The sequence below is a fragment of the Anticarsia gemmatalis genome, chromosome 3 (genome assembly GCF_050436995.1).
Source record: "Anticarsia gemmatalis isolate Benzon Research Colony breed Stoneville strain chromosome 3, ilAntGemm2 primary, whole genome shotgun sequence".
Lineage (NCBI taxonomy): Eukaryota > Metazoa > Arthropoda > Insecta > Lepidoptera > Erebidae > Anticarsia > Anticarsia gemmatalis.
The window spans coordinates 4055284-4073722 of record NC_134747.1 but is presented as its reverse complement, the minus strand read 5'-3'; the positions used below and the strand labels follow the sequence as shown (position 1 = coordinate 4073722).

Genomic DNA, 18439 nt, shown 5'->3' with positions numbered 1-18439 from the left:
AATCAAGCCAAATCGGATTTTGGTGCAGAGAATCTTATTAGAATTGTATAGTTTTACGTTTTCTAATGAGAAGAGTATCGGAATTTGGAATTATCATTCTTACTGTTTCGTGTTAGAAAATCAAAGGCCTATTTCCCTTCTTTTGGATAAGTGTTCGATAGCGCATCCGATGAAAAAAGTGATAACAAACGCATAAAATGTCAAGATTCCACCTGACAATCTAACCGATATTTATTCAGATGTAGTGAAACTGCCCGTTAGTAACTTAAAATAAACAGTTAAAGTATATTGAGATACAAAAGCTACTTACAAGTAAATAAGTCAACTTCTTCGACACAAGTATCGCACTGAACAAAACAGCAGTTGACCATTTTGCACCTGCACCTAGAACTCACTTTCCTTTTACTAGTAGTGTAACCTCGACCACAACACAACGTGGCACAATTGTTCCTGTCTCTACAAGTCCTGCCTTTGGTACTCACACACAAATTTGGACTTCGTTGCAAGTACACCAGATTTTTTCTATCCAGATGCATCTTCTTCCGAATTTTCGGAGCTATTGCCCTCTTGGATGTGTAGTTTAAGATCTTCTTCTTTATTGCGTGATGGTAATGCTTCTTCAGCAATCCCATAGCGGAGTTGAAAGGTCCTATTCTCTTCCAACAAGTTTTCGTAGTACAAGATCCAGAGAACCCATGGCATTTGCAGACCTCTTTCAATTGTTCCCCAATTGAGTCTATTCCAACGACTACATCTTGTTTGAAAGTCTCGGCAATTTGATCATTGCCAGCGTGTTTGAAGTCTAAGAAATTCTTCGTTACCCTCTTGCCATGTTTGAAATCATCTCCACAACCAGCAACTTTCCAAGTGGAATTTCTTCCGAAGTTTCCGACGCAAGAGCACGATGATAGGTCCCCAGAGGCGCAAGCTTTTGCTACCGAATGGGTTATTGATGCTGCTATTAAGGCATGTATGAAGGCAGTTTCTCTATACAGTTTGTTGAAGATGCTCCTTTTAGCCTTTTTATTGAAGACGAGGGAGCAATTCCATCTATCGTATTTGAATGTTTCTTCGCAAGCTGTTATTGCTTGCTCTTTTGCAGTAGTTAGTACGCTCGATAGTCCTGTGTCTCTGTCGCACATTTTCGTTTGGCGTTTTGCCGAACGAAGAACTTTACAGGCACCAGGATGCAGTACGGAAGAGCGCTCTCTGAATAATGCTTCGACTGTCTTTTGTAAGATTGGTTGAGATCTGTAAAAAGGAAATGAGTTTAATTGGACTACAATATGGTTTTAGGAATATCTCATTGTTTTTTAAAATCTTGTATCGCTGAAACTTTACGAAATATGAGGTTAATGTTCCTCTTCTATTATTTTGTGGACTTTTTTGATTATATAAAAAAGGTATAGTTATAATAATATGTTTGCAACAGTCACAATGTTTGGAGGTTTACTGTTACTAGTAATTGGTCTTCGCGGAATCGTTTGACGGTACAAAAGTTATTTCTTATTAATCACATCACATTATTACAGCTAATTTTCGAATTAAGTTAATGAAAATTGTCGGTACTTTTACTATAGCTAATTACTGTTACTTATTGTGTGTAATTCCCGGATTATGATAGATTACTAACAACGCAATCATAGTTAATGGGTTTTCAGAATTCAGTAATGTGTGACAAATTAGAATAGTTTAATGGTATGTCATTTCTCTTTGATGTGTCCGCCAATTTGTTCAATTTATCGCACGTCGCTTGGACACGTCACACATTTTGATTATTGGATTCAGTGTAAGTTATATATTTTTTGCAATATTTGTTAGTTATGTTTTATTTTTGCGAATTGGGATTTAACAATCATACCGCAACTTTTGAAAGACTTAGAATAAGAAAATAAAAAAATTATATTGGTATGCACTTAAATAAAAAAACAAACATTATTACAGTACTTATCTAATTCTATTAATATGAAATTACCATCCAGCTATTATTTTGCTTTCTTAACATTTTGCATTTTCTGAGAGAAGAATTTTCACTAATAAAATTGATGCGGACATAATTCCCTCTATACTCGCATCACATTTTTTTAACACACGTAAAAACTCATCAAAAAACTTACCCTTCAACAATTTTAGAAGCAAATATCGAAACAGCACAAAACAATAGCACATTGAAAACACAATAACTAAACATGTTTAAGATCTAAGAGTCACATGGTCACTGTTTCAAAAGTCATTTACAAAATGACTCGACACAACGATAGTATATCGAGAAAGGGTGGGCCGTCCCAATATGGTAATGACAAACTTAGAAATCAGTATGTTTGTCTACCACAAATACTAGTCACGCGTTGACGGGAATTTCCTTATTTCTGTCTGCATTTTCTTAGTTAAAAATGAATATTATTGCAAATTAAATAATAGATAGAATTTCTATAAAGTATCAAGAATGTTACTTCTGAATGTAACGTATAATTAGTTCTTCCAATTCACACTAGAGGCACTGCAAGTTAGAATTACCGATAGATGGATTTTGATTGATAAATATAATAGTACGTATTTGTAACGCAATTTTAAACGAACAGCATAAGAATTAAATGGAATAAAACTTTACTAACTATTCCCTTAATATTATCATAATATTCTTATAGTTTTTATGGTTCTTATAAAAGGGACCATCAAGCTATTAAATAGGAATAAGACCTAAGTTATGATAACTACTTAATGTCCTTTCATAAAAAAAAATATACATTTAAAAGCACTTTAAGTTCTTTGAATGTTCCTTACAGTTTTTTTACCGCAGTTCTACAGCTACATTAGGACAGATTTTTCCTCAAAATCTAAAAGAAATGGTATAATAATCGTAATTCTTAATGGCATTACTTCGTATTGTTGCCAAATTCAAGACATAATTTTTTTTCTACCTTGAATACTATTTTATTCGTTTTTCCATGTTGATTTCATATCGAAATTCTGTTTTTTTTTTCAAATCCAGGTACATTTTTTAATAAAATTTAAGTCAACTCATTATTTTGAAGATTCCATATAGGTTAATATACATATACATATGTACATGTATAGGTCTGTACATCATATTATTATAGCGTCTGTTATGCCCAATCCGGGCCAGAGGTGTTTAAAATACACTCACGTTTCGCTAACAATGTTAGTTTCATGAAATAGGGAGTATTCTTTCTAATTATTTTCAACAGCAAGCTTTTTGGAAAATTTCCTTGGTCACTGTTCAAGAAACTGAAGGAAAACAGCTGGACTTAACAACACTTACTTACATTTTAAATGAGTAAATAAGAATGTGTGTTTATTTAGTCTGCCAGTTCTGTACAAAAGCTTTAGCAAACCCTGATTAATAAAAATACAGCTTTATTCCTTTTTCACAGTTACGTGCTGCAATACAAAACATGGCAGTTTTCCAATACGCCGAAGGCTCAGGCCATAACTTCATAACTGACCTAAACAAAAAACAGTGCGAGTTTATACAGTAGGCCTACTCTCGTACTTCGAAATGAAATTTTGGAAAGGAATGACATTTGTTTTGCTTAAATTTTTGTATACTGTCTGGTGTAGAATAGGAGCGTAATATGTACTAGCTCGAACGAGACTTGCATCACCGAGACATCCTTAAACCCTTGAAGGGACACAAAGTCCTTAACCACTTCACCGGCGTGATGGCCTCGAGGCTGAGCCCTTTATTCATAACGAGAGAAAAATCTTACCCAGCAGTTAGAGTAAACTGTGTCTCTAGTCCAGCAAAAAAAATGCTACTCCTCTCCAGTACGACGAAAATAATCTAATTTGGCCACCTAGGAATTGATTTTTAAAAAAGTAAGTTAATTATCTCTGATCCTGGATTTTTATTTTCATACTATTCTTCTTCATCTTTAAAAAAATACTGAAATAGAGAAAGGTTGGGAACGTTTCCGATTGACAGCGATGTGGAAGAGTATTACGACGCTTCCCATGTTTTGTCTACTTTAATACCTGTTTCTTTTATTTATTTTTTATCTATTTGTATGTATAGTTAGTTTATTGTTGCTGCAAATAATTTAAAATGTCATCGTAAATATTCGCCTGACAAAGATAGATTCCCGTTGCATAAGAGTAGACCTCTGGTCGACAGTAGGAGTATTTCCGTTCTAGCAGTTAGTCTGTAGTCCGACCTGTGTGTAGTTCGTTAAATAACTGTATTATCTGTTGTGCGGAGGAAATTAGTTGCGCTTTTGTTCCTTTGTCTACAACTTGCCACGTTCTGAGTAAATACGACGTGTTATCGCTGGTTTATATATGAATGAATGTGTGACAGAAACTATCGAATACTAACTATTGTTGCGTGTTGGTTTTAACCTGAACCTGTAGACAATTAAGTGGAGTTCTCACAAACAAAATATGACGTATGGATATTCTGTTTTTGAGGACGAAAGTCTATTGAAATCATGAAACTAATTATGTAATCTATCTAAATATTGCTTGTTCATCTATGTTCCGGTTAAAACGTGCTGTGACAAAATGTAGACTTTACAGTAAAAAAAATACCAAGAACAATTATATCCTGGATATTTATATACTTTCGACTGTTAGAGCGAGAAAAGATCAAGGAAAAATATTACGGTACATTTCAGACAGTTACTATAAATCACACACAATACCGACTTTAAAAACGTATCGGCTACAAAATATATAAGAATCTTTAAACTTTAAGTAACGCTATAAAATAGAGTTTTTACGGCCGGAGTCTAGACCGCTTCATCGACCGGATTTATAGCAGATAACTGTACCAAGAGGGCTGTTTCTATTGACAAAGGTTTACATTTTACGTCTCAATTCATCGTTTATTGTGGTTTGTCGGTTTTAAAGCGATAATGATTTGGTCACTTATGGATTTTTAGACATTTGATGCAACTTGGGCTGGTAAGAGTTCATTTTCATATCCATCAAAGACTTTTTGGTGATAAGTTCAGAAGTTACAATTAGATTAATGTTAAGGGTTCACATAATAATATTAATATGATGATAATTATGACTATTCATTTTACCGGGCAACCAAATATACTTTGATATTTTTGTATTACTTTAAGAAGTTAGCGTTCCTGTCTTAATTCGTAGATAAATAAACAACTTTGCAAGTTCTTCATTATACTGGTTTTAAGCGTTAGTGACCGTTTTGAATGACCGTCATATACATCAGACATTAAAAAATATCGTATAACAATAAATTGAAATTCCCCACATCTCATTATTTTAAAACAACACAATATTCATAACTTTAAAAGTAAAATACTGTGAGCGTCGGATTTCACGCGCGAATTTCCATATCATCGCGAGAATGTTGAAAATTATGAAGTTTATCGTTCCCCGGGGATAACTTGTGCGACCACCTGTCATTTCCCTCGAGTGTTGTAAAAAACCACGGAATAATTGTAACAATTTGTCTGAGAGACCAAGAACATTGTGTGGGGATTACTTTGAGAACATAACAGACCCGATGGCGGTAAAGGCGACAACGCTTTCTTGTTGTTGTAAGGTATATGACAATAAAAACTCATGAGTTACTAGCTGACCCGCGCAACTTCGCTTGCTTCACATAAGAGAGAATGGGTCAAAATTTTCCCCGTATCCGTAACATTTTTCACTGGTACTCTGTTCCTATTGGTAGTAGCGTGATGATATATAGCCTATAACCTTCCTCGATAAATGGACTATCTAACACTGAAAGAACTTTTCAAATCGGACCAGTAGTTCCTGAGATTAGCGCGTTCAAACAAACAAACTCTTCAGCTTTATAATATTAGTATAGATTTTTAGGTACGTATAGGAAAAAATTTGAGGCATAGAATTGATCCAATTTTTTTTCTTTCTATAATAAGCGTGCTTCGACTTACATATTTATGTAATGAAACTAGATTTTTTACCCCAAAAGACTAGTGACAATCAAGTAGCCATCGACAATTTTTGTATGAAAAACCAATCGGTAATTTTGATTTGTATTTATTTCAACGCGCGTGAGTCAGTATCATAACCCACCAACCTTATTTTTTTTCAACAAAATTATTCATTACTAGCTGACCCGCGCAACTTTGCTTGCGTCACATAGGAGAGAATGGGTCAAAAATTTCCCCGGTTTTGTAACAATTTTAACTGGTTTTCTGCTCCTATTGCTAGTAGCGTAATGATATATAGCCTTTAACCTTCCTCGATAAATGGACTATCTAACACTGAAATATTTTTTCAAATCGAACCAGTAGTTCCTGAGATTAGCGCATTCAAACAAACAAACTCTTCAGCTTTATTATATTAGTATAGATTAGTATAGATTAAAAAGGGTTGACACTTATGTTTAACAAAATTGCGATAGATTCATGATACCACATTTCAGCCTACTTTTTACAAAGCTGTAATTTTATCGTCCTACTTTTTCCTAGCGCATTGTTAACTCGGCTACTATTATAATCAGATACGATCGAACTTGATAACTCTGACTGAATATCATTTGTGCCCGGAGCATCTGTCGCCTGAAGTTATCAGTATACAATTTCAAGTTATATTAAGACTTGATGCGAAAGTTATTACAAATATGTCCTTAGTGACCGAGTCTAGTGCGAGTTTTGATACGAATCGACTCAACTTGTATGTCGAAATAAATGAGAGTTTTTGAATAGTGCTATTAGCGGAAACGTTATGCAAACTACAAACTTTCATAGATGGTTTAATGCTAATGCGATCGTAAGATCAGTAAGAATCAACAGTTCTCTTAATGTTAGACAGTCTATGTCAAACATTATTGGAACTGTTCATTGGTCAAAAACCATCCGGAAACTATAGGTTATGTTTAAATTAAACAGTTCGCATGAAAAGATTTACCGTAGAATAAAATATCCTATGTGTTAATAAAGGTTATAAAATATCTGTATAATTTTTTAAATCCCTTCAGTAGGGCTTTCGTGAAACTAAACTTTTTTTTTGCAAAAAAAATCTAATACTGCGGCAAATAAAGTTACAAGGATTTTCTACAAATAAATATAAAGCAACGTGCACATTGTGGTTGCGTTAATGGACGCACGCTGTGTCTAGTATGAATCTGATGTCGCATCCGCGCAGACGGGCAATGATCATTCTAACGACACTGATTTGAGAATGTTGGAGGTGGCACTCATACTGCGGGTAATTTCGCTTTACTAGATATATATTATGTTCTCTGGTCTCTGTATTTGTATATGTATAAACTAGTAGTTCCTGAGATTAGCGCGTTCAAACAAACAAACAAACAAACAATCAAACAAACAAACTCTTCAGCTTTATAATATTAGTATAGATGTATATGTATGTAGTTATGTAAATCTATACTAATATTATAAAGCTAAAGAGTTTCTTTGTTTGAACGGGCTAATCTCAGAAACTACGGGTCCGATTTGAAAATTTCTTTCAGTGTTAGATAGCCCATTTATCGAGGAAGGCTTTAAGCTATATATCATCACGCGACGACTAATAGGAGCAGAGTACCAGTAAAAAATGATACAAAAACGGGGAAGAAATTCACCCATTGTCTCTTATGTGACGCAAACGAAGTTGCGCGGGTCAGCTAGTATATAATAAACTTAACTTGGACCTAAAAAGGAGTTTGGGGGAGACTTCTGTAAAATACTGATACTGTATAAGTTACAAATAACAGAAAATATAGACAAATTGCTAAGTTGTTTTTAAATTCAAATGAAATATCACTCGTTTTCCCTCTTTACTGGTTTTCGAGTCAAATAATTTCATGTGTAATTTTCCTTGTACCCGACCAAAATTGAATATCATTATACCTGTAATAAAAAAACGTCAAGTCTTCATGACAGTCTATTTGTTATTCATAAATAAAATGTCACCTATTTTGTCTTCTTAGAAATGTACCATAAATTTCAGTACATATTGTTTCTACTCGTAATATTTTACCTTTACAAATACATGAATTTCACATTTCTTACGAAGAAAGGTTGACCAATGTAGCGATCACAATCACTCCTTTTCAAACGTGAGGATTATGGGCGAATCCTCTTTTCAGCTTATATTCACTATGTCCACCTGAGGTGCTGTTATTTGTGTTACGACATTTTTGTTGGCACGTTTAGATTGTTTAAAGAAGAAGAATCTCTTTTTTTGCAACTTCCGCACTAAGAATTGCTTTTGTGTCGCGGGGACTTTTACAAATATACAAACAACGGACACAAAGTACAACTAGACCCGAAACAATTGTTTGTGGATCGCACAAATAATTGTCCCGTGTGGGAATCGAACAACCACCCGACGCAATAGTAGCGGTGTGGTGACCTAAACCAATGCGCCACGGAGGCAGTCAAAGGCTGACTAGAAAAAAATAGCTGACTGTTATAAAGTTAAGCACTTAGATATCGTCGTTTGAGCTAAAACTTTCTGGTAAGTTGCGCGGTAGTTACGGTGGGTATTAACACTTTAATAATTGCTTAAAGGTGTCTTAGTTGAATTCTAATTGGGTACAAGGCGGACAATCATTTACTATATAGACATGAATATAACGTAATTGACTATTTAAAACTACCTACCTCTGTTATAAATAATCAACTTTACCATACACCATTTCTATAATTACTTTCCTGTTTTATTACTATTTCCAACAATTTCAATCAACTCATGCTACTTCTAAAATACTATTTTATTTACGTTTTAACTTCTATTTCTATCTATTCGATTGAACTCCTTTCTACCTCAATACTTATTATCTATATAATAATGAGTGCATTTCATTTCCTAACTTGTCCCATAACAGAACGGGTGCAAGTATCTGTTGACATCCGCGTGCGGTCGTTGGACGCGAGTAGTCGCGACTCGATCGATACGCGCCGCCGTCGCGACGTATAACTAGCGAGTGTGTATACCGCCTTATAATTGTAACTTTGTTACGAGTCTGCGTTTTGTGTGTGTGTTAAAAATCTGTATGATTGTTAGATGATAGTTTTAGGTAAAATTATGCAATCTAGAGAATTTAACGGGCGAGATAAATATGTAGACTTATGTCTTTAGTGAATATAAAAAAAATTGGTAAGTCCAAGTGGATTTAACAGATTTTTTTATTATTCTATAAATCACAGCTTTTGTGATTATATTTATTTAGTGTACGTTGAAGTCATTAAAAATTCCATTTTGCATTATTAAGACCAACTAGTGGGCACAGCTTGTTTTTAATCTAGCCTTAAATCCTGCATTTAAAAACCGGGATTCCTAAATTTTCGATCAGGGAGTTCACAAGCACTGAACCTGCAAAATAAAATAAATAAAAAATCGTGTCCAAGCACAGACATTCAGTCGTTGGCTAGAAAGTTCGATAGAGCACAAACTCCTCCGGTTGCATCGGATTAAGGTCACAATATCGCATTCCCTCGGCTTTACATACGTATGCAAAGTTCCAGCTTAATCGAACACCGGTGAAAATTGACATTCAAGATTTATGTTTTACATACAAGTCTTTGCAGAAAACTTGTTTTAAAGTTAGTGCTTAAAGAATGATGTTATGTTTAGTTTGTACAGTGCTTTATCTTATGCCATTTCGACGTATCTATAGCGGCTTTAATATTATTTCAATTATTCATTTAATTAGAATATTTGTAGATTTGGCTAAACCTTATAAGTTCAAAGCAGTACATTTAACAGTGTTACTACGACGAAGAAGTTCAACTTAACGATTTAAAACTCTCGCGACTGGTACACGTAACATTATACTCTAACGGGTCTTAAACGCGATAGAAAATTAAAGGTTAGTTTAACTTACAACATTTTGTGAGTCAACTTTTTTAAAAATCGTTGTTCTATTTCAAGCTTGAGGTTAAAAAAAGCAACTCCAATATGGAAAAACTGTCAGCGTTTCGTCTATTTGCGCTTTTTCCCTTAAGTGTTGTTATTGTCGTCCCCTCTAACTCAATTCAGCTTTAGCGGTAATTGCACGGCGACCTACTGACCCCCAGGCGCTAATTAGTGGACATTCGAGGGATGAGGATAAAACTAATGTTAGTTTTGGGGAATATTCAAGGATTTTGGGATGGATTTATCTTTTTAATGTAATTTTGTGCCGCTTCGTGAGTGACCGCGTCGCCAAACTTTAGTATATGTACTTTGAAACGTTGCTTCATAAACAAGTTAATCTTGATTTTCGAAAAATCCATGCCCATTTAAAACTAACGTCACCTACTATTTTCAGTGAAAAATATTGTGTATTAAACTATAAATCTGCCATCGAATCGCCGTGATAAAAACATAAGCGTCAGTCAAAAAGGTGTCAAATACGACTTTGTCTACAAATTTGACAATCCTTTACATTTTTCACAAAGAAAAAACGAGTAATTCAGACTATAACCGTAAAATCTGTCACAACGTAATAATCATCACTTTACATTGTATTATCATTGTAATGTACTGATTGTCAACACAAAAGTTTCAACACATCTAACACATCACAATTTCCTACTCACAACGTAGAATTTGTCTTTCTCTAAGCAAATACGACACGGTGCGATTCAAACTCGTGCCTGTTTACATTACAGCTCTTGTTCACACCTCGCCCCAAGTTTTGATGTTGTTCGCTTATGAGTTGAAACTCAACACCTAGTTACACTGCTTGCTTTTCATTTTGATATTGTTTTTAGATAGTTTAAGTAAATTAGCTAGCGTGGGTTTTTTAGGAAAATTATATTGGGTAAATGTTACTTTTAGTTTGAGAATTAGGTGTATTTTGGATTGGCTTCAGCCCAGGCTTTTATTTAATTAAGCTAGGATTTCTTTTTGCGTTAAAGAGAAACTGTAAACATAAAATGTACAACAAATTACTTATGCAAAATACTCGTTTTGAATACGAAATATTCGATATTTACCGGTATCAATTCAAATTCAAATTGAAAATATCTATATTTTCGTTAACTTCGTACAACGTATTTGAAATAATCATATATTATAATTTCATGTCCATTGTCCATTGCAAAGCAAAGCTGGTTGCTCGTGAAAAGACACAGCAAGAAACTTACGACTTGCTCTTTTAAATATAAATTATTTAATAGTATATAATTTACGGCTTCAATCAATGTCTCAGTCTTCGACTCAACCACTAACCATACCAACTTCACATCTTAATATATTTTACAATTCAATAGTGCCTTTATACCTAAGTACATACGTATATATTCAGCATGCACTATCTCTCTGAGTCTCTGCGCATTCTCCACATCCCATTAAGCTTAGTTCAGATTATACAGCCATTTCAGGTAACGAGTATTTTAATGACTTACGAAAGCACCTATAAAAGTTTAATGGAAAAACAAACTCCTACTTCATTTGACGTAGCTTGACGTCGACACCTGAAAAAAAACATATTTATAAAGTATCGCACTTATTTTAAAGTTTAGCACCGGTTAATTGGCGCCTTTGTTTCTTTCATTAGGTTTCAATTTGAAAATAATATGAACTTTCATGTAAATGTCTGTCTAGACTTCCAATTTCATAGAAAATATGTAGAAATCGAATCGATATTTTTTATAAAAGTTAAAACAAACCGAATGGAAAGATTTTGAGTTAAAAATACGTTTATAAAACAAAGCAAATAATATTAGTGTTGTCTTATAAATATTCCCTTCTTTCAGGTTATTCACATATATTTTTACAACTGAACATCTCTAACAAAGAAGCTGCATTAAGCTAAACAAGTGCGACCGTAACACATACATAAAGGGCTCCGTACCATATTATAGAAAATGGTTTAATCTTTATTTCTTAAGGTCAATTTATTGAATTATATTCCATAATATACAATTACTTATTAAAGTAGATTCAGTAAAGTACACATTTTCATTTACGCTACATATCTATGTTTTACCGTCGCTCTTAATTCTTCCAAAAATACGACTTCAAAGCAAAATGTCGCTATATTAGTACTATGAAACAAATATGACCATATCATCCATTTATACAAAGTAACGCAATTTTAAACTTATGGCCAAAAACAACTCGTCAAACTTGCATCCAATTTAAATCGGGACACACGAGAAGCATGCGGCAGCCTGCGAAGCTATCCTTTAACCAAAAACGAATAATCAAAACCTAGTAAAATAGTCATGTGGTTATGAACATAACAAAAACTCAGATCTCATTTTAACGGGATTTTTATCTGCTTCTTTTTTAGTAGCCGGTTAAAACATACAAAAAGTCGTACAAATCGCCAAGTAAATATGGAATCCACTTGACTCTTTTCGCTACAAAACCCTGAAAAACTACTCATACAGTATGCACCCAAACATTTTTACAAAAGTGAACGTACTCTTGCAGGTAAAAGCATGTTCGAAGTTTGTTATTTTTCTTGGAACTTTGGAAAAACTTTGGTGAAATAATATTGTCGCAAGGTCTTTGCTCGCATAATCTTGTTATAATGTATTCGTTGTTTAACTTTCTACGTAATTTAGGGATTATGTTCCTAAAGTGACACGTATTTGTCTGCATCTTAATAAATTAAAGTGACTGACGTAACCTTGAAAAGGTCTTGTAAATTCTTGCCCAACTAAAAATATTTTTTGAGTTTTTAATAGTTTTTATGTTAATAAAATTTGTGATTTTAGTTAAGTGTAAAAACGGACATTAAACTCTTGCTTTAAAGAAGTAAAGAAAACAGATAATAAGACCTTACTAAGATGCTCGTTATCTTTGCTAGTGCTTTGGTATAGAACGAACTTTTTTCTTCTATGTGAAATATCCTATCCAATTTTCATGTAATTGAGACTTGGAGATGGCTGAAGATTCTGAAATGAAGAATGAATACTAATTCCGACTAACAAAACACGCAGCCAGAGCCACGAAAATAAGTTGGTCAATTAATAAAATAAAAATACTTTTTATGCATAAACCTGATTTTAACCGAAGTTGAAATAAAATAACAAAATGTTGGGACAATAGCTTTTAAGTTTTTAACCTGTAAATCGAATTTCAACTGACCTTTCTATGTTCTTGAGTTTAATGAACCGATATATTGGGTCCCGGTGAGTCCCTGCCACGGAGCCTTGTGTCCTATTTAAAATTCTGTTCGACAATTTTCTACTTTGGTTAGGTTTTTAGCTGTAAAAGCCTTTTAGTTAAAAGCAATTAAAGTTTGTAATGTTGTTTTGGATTGAGTGAAGTCGTTGGCAGAATAGTTTTATTGGTGGTTTATGTTTTTTCGAAGGTAATTTGAGTTTGATATTTTTGAACAAAACATGTTCTGATTCATATTTGTTGTTTTGTTTTTAGTCAAAACCAATTAGTGTGTAGTTATAATATTATATTAGTAGACATTTTCAACTGAAAATTAGAAGCAAATTCTTTCGAAATCGAATTAAATAAACTTTCAAAGTCACTTTCACCTTTTTTCAGCGTTAATTTTCAAAACGTGAATTCATACACAACTTTCAATTTATCATTTCAAAGATTTTTTTAATTCGCAATTAAGAATTTGTACTCAACAATTCTTATTAAAACTAATCTGTTTTACATTTTAAATCTTAACAAGATTTTGATATAATAAGCAGACTAAAAACGAAAGTCATTCCCCCGTCTTTACAATCAGCATGAACATCAGAGCTTATTACCAGTATTTCATGAAACAATACATTGAAATAACAATGAAACTACATCGTATACAAGCTTTGTTCCACACCCGCTCAAACAATGTTGCTCTTTATTAACTGTTACGGTTATGACTTCGCCTAGACTTGACTTTGTATTCATAATATTATAGTTAACTAGTAATAACCTGTGACTTTGGCTGTGTAAACTACGGAACATGATTTATGTTAAAAAGTCTATGTCAGCTTCCGGGATATTGATCGTAAGTTAATTTTCGCTTTCTTAGGTAAGCCATGAATAGGTACTTACTCCAAAATCTTGGCTATTTAGGAAAAATTAAGATAATGTAGATCACGTTTGCTCACAGAAAATAATACTAATGTTATAATAGAATGGAGTTTTTTAACTACTTGTTAAATAATATTGAATTTTACATACAATTTCGACATAATAATATTTCAAATCTTAATAACCTTTCCACGTGATTGAATTAGCACAAAAAAATAAGTCGATTCTCTTTATTTAGTCAGCTTGCATTGATCTCTACATGAAACACAAGTTGTAAAAATACTCATAAATATTGCTTCTGTGCAGTCCAAAACACCATAACTCAATAATTACAATAAGTTTCCTAATACCTTATTGCGTCATTTCGTTGATAGCTTCATAAAACTTGCGAGGAAGTTGTGTAAGAACTTTACGTGACAACGACTTGATCAAGTTTTGTGTTATGATCCGTCGGATGATCCCGCGTAGAGCTACGACGCTACGGCGTAGTACTGCTACGAGTGTTTTTATTAAAGTTTATGATTCTCACTTTTTTTGTTTGCGTAGTACTTTTGTTGTTTACATAGCCAATAATAAAATAGCGCTATTATATTATTATACAGACACAAATTATTTGTTATCTTCCAAAAGTTACGAAAAATAGTAGGTATATTAACTCCGATAATTATTGCGCCATCTTTAAAGGAAACCTTCGCATTCGACATACGAAAACAAATATTGACCATTAAAATGTCTATATTCAAGTTTATACCCTCTGTATTAACCCCAATCAAATACAGAAATAATGTAATTGAGTTACAAATTTCGACAAGAAAAGTTATGAGTGCTTTTTTAGTGCTGAGCTATAACGTTTCAAACTGGTTATAAATATAAACTGTTTTGATTATTTCATGTTACTTTGTTTATACTTTTGGGAGTAATAGTACAATCTAGGTTATATACAAAATTACGTAGGGTTAGTCCTTGTGACATAGCACTATTTTAAGTCGGTGCTTTTTTATTGTAACATGTATACAGAGACTATAGTATTAAAAAAATTGTATATATAATGGATCAGGCCAACAGAAAATAGTCAAAAACAAAGCTTTGTACCTGGCTGATTAAAAAAAAGTGTCATAATATGAGAAAAACCTTATAGCTCTGTAATTATGTATTTCGAAAAATAATATCGTAAGCAAAAACAATTCTGTCCATTTTTGTATCAAAACAGTAATTATACAATTACTGTAAAGCTTTTCGAAATTATACTTATTTGTTACAAATAGCCACCCTCGAGAACCACAATACAACACACCCATAATTATAACTTCATTACCGGTAGGGACGTGCCATGGGGATGCTACAGAGCTGCTACGAAGTGTCATTGACCTGTCTCGTAGCGCGGAACGGACTACGCAATGCTACGCTTTACAGCTTTTGCAGCATACTTTTGAATTTGGCGCGTATTTTTTCCTTCATTATTTTCATATTCATAATATTATTTGGATATCCAAATAATATTTCAATACTGAAAAATAAATGTATAAATAAAAGATTTTGCTAACTATAATAAGAATTACTTGATGAGGCTTTTAAGTGCTGGCTTTACTAAACTGCAAACTGCTACTACTCCTATTTATTTACACGTGAAATATGCTACGTTAGTCTGTCATAATATCAATCATTGCTCGACGATTTCCAATATCATTAGTTATCTATTAGACTTAATTTAAATATAGTACCTACATAATTAAATACAGTAAACTGTTGCACATGATACATAACAAAAGATTCGACTACAATGATAAAATGATTTTGAGACTTGACCATTCAATAAAATCATAATTCTTTTATAAAGGCAACACGAATATTTAATATCAAAGGATTACAGATGTTATGACGTTATAAATTTAGGTCTATCACAGTTTTAATGATCCAAGTTGTGTCATAAACGAAAGGTTTCGTACGATTACAATTGTATTGTTATGAAGTATCGTCACGCTATCTATCTATTCATGAAACGTGAGATTTTATATAAATTTGTAGTTTTAATGTTATTCCGTAGTACTGTAGGGTTATGATCGCAGGATTACGAGCATTATAATAATTATGAGGCAACTTTGATCGATGACATTAGATCGATTTCAAAATAAGAATAACATCAATATTCTTTGTCTGCAAATGACATAGTAGCGCCTAATGAGGATTGATTTCACTTATTTTCTACAAATACATTGAACGAGGCGGACTTAATGGTGTAGGCATTCCTTTTTACATTCCTATTTATAACTTTAAAATACTGTAAAATAATCTTATTTATTAGTTATAATCAGACTGTTGAGATTTTATTTTGAACAATATTTAATAAAGAATAATATATTTATAACTTAATAATCTCGGATATAACAATAATAATGCACAATTATTTAAGGTAAACAAATTTTTCTATCTCCATTTTCCTTTTTAAAACCATATATTATAGTTTTCTAGAAAAGTAGTCATTAACGACGATATTCGTAACTGATCCGAAAATTACACATTACTATAAACAGACCAAATAAAACCCATACAAAAATACCGACTAACTTCTTTACTTTATTTGCTCATGCACAAAAACACATTTCTCGTTCGTATTTCCCAAACGGACGGTACAACAACAAAGTCGGACAATGGTAGGCAAAGTTTCAAGGTAAACCACGGGAACTCCCAGTGATCATGAATGTGGTCGAACCGACGCGAATATTTTATGAAACAGTGAATTTATTCTGTACTAGCTGACCCGCGCAACTTCGCTTGAGTCACATAAGAGAGTTTTTGTAACATTTTTTACTGTTACTCTGCTCCTATTGGTCGTAGCGTGATGATATAGAGCTTATAGCCTTCCTCGATAAATGGGCTATCTAACACTGAAAGAATTTTTCAAATCGGACCAGTAGTTCCTGAGATTAGCGCGTTCAAACAAACAAACAAATAAACACCAAACAAACAAACAAACTCTTCAGCTTTATAATATTAGTATAGATTCAGGTTCTTCTGTAAAAACGTGGTCTATATTCTAGAAAAGGCTTTTAGATTTAAATTAAGTTAGGCTTATTTATTTTGTCGTTTATAAAAAGGTTTAGTTACAAAAGCCGCTGAATATTTAGCGCTGTAAAAACTTTATAGTTATGTAGTTGAGCTGAGAGCGTTATTTGCTATTATAGCTAGTGGTTATTTTTGCAATTTATTTGTATTCTTTAGGTTTTATATGTAAGTAATAAAAGGCTTTAAACTGAAACATTACGCTTGAGTTAGTACTTTTAAACCTAACATACATACATATAACATATTATACCTTGTGGTGTAGGCAGAGGTGTTTGATATACACCCACGATTCGATGTTAACAATGTGAGTCCCATCTCATTGGGGGCGAGAGTTTTGGTTATAATTGGGTTACAATGTTATTTTTAGGTTATAACCTGCTTAAAGAAATTAAAATGGAAAAATAAGAATACTCTAAACATTCTTAAAGTTTGAAAACACATACACGCAATAAATGCTTTAAAAAACCGCTCTCTCTCTCTCTCATCGTATGGCAGTGGCGAAGGGTCATTTTTTACAAAAGGTAAGCCGGAGCTATAAGTCATTGTCTAGGTATAGTACCTACATATTATGTACATCGTAAGAATGCCGACGTAAAAGTAGCGTATTACTGCATAATAACAATATGAGAGTATTATCTACATACGACTACAGTATCTTATTTCTCTCTACAGACTAATAATACGTAGGTACTTACCATGCTACCTAATCATGCTTGTTTTGTATTAAGTTACAATATCTTCAGTAGTAACACGTAGGTAACACAACAGCACATATTTAAGATAACGTATATCGAACGATTGATGATTGTCTCGCACTGGTTGTTTAATAACTTATTATACAAGCAATTTAGAATGTATTCATCAACAATAAAATATCAAACACATTATGGATAAACGCAGAACACTTTTATTGTAATGAGGTTAACCTATAAATCTGACAAAATGAAAATTTACTCTAATAGAAACATGCAAAACAATTATTGTTTAATATACTGATACATTCACAATTATGCACAAACACAATTATCAAGGAATAATGTAGTAATAAACACAAATATTCTAATTTGTTATAGAGCGCGCGAAAGATGTAAACAGTAAACAAACATGACCTAATGTCAAACTGGACAAAAACCAGTAATACTGCAGGATGCTTAGCTTATATTTTCCATCTCGCTCTTGCACCCGGCTCGCACCGCGACAGAAACATGCGTAAGATCATGTGTCCGCCGCGGCGCGAGCGCTGTAGCGCGAGGCAACCCGCTCTTCCTCCGGCTTGCTCGCCACTATGCAGCGCGGTGCGAAGCGCGATCCAAAAGGTCGTAAGCGACATCGCCGCCATAGTTTTTATTGTACGCGATTCTCGATCAGCGCCTCCGGCTTATTTCATTATTATTACTTCACGTTGCGTTTTTAGCGGAGCGTAATTTTTGAAGGGTAGGCGTTTTCGTACTGTTTCGATTAGATTAATGTTTCTAGTTAAAGATTT

General features: G+C 33.2%; 1 protein-coding gene across 1 annotated transcript; it reads right to left on the bottom strand.

Moving 5' to 3' along the window:
- Positions 1–302: 302 nt before the first annotated feature.
- On the bottom strand, positions 303–1142 carry Wnt4 (Wnt oncogene analog 4). Its single transcript, XM_076135323.1, has one exon. The coding sequence runs from the start codon at positions 1140–1142 to the stop codon at positions 303–305; it is 840 nt and encodes a 279-aa protein (XP_075991438.1).
- Between the last annotated feature and the right edge of the window lie 17297 nt (positions 1143–18439).

Excerpts from the sequence above, each read along its gene's own strand:
- Wnt4 (XM_076135323.1), bottom strand. The coding sequence starts at position 1,142 with ATGTGCGACAGAGACACAGGACTATCGAGCGTACTAACTACTGCAAAA.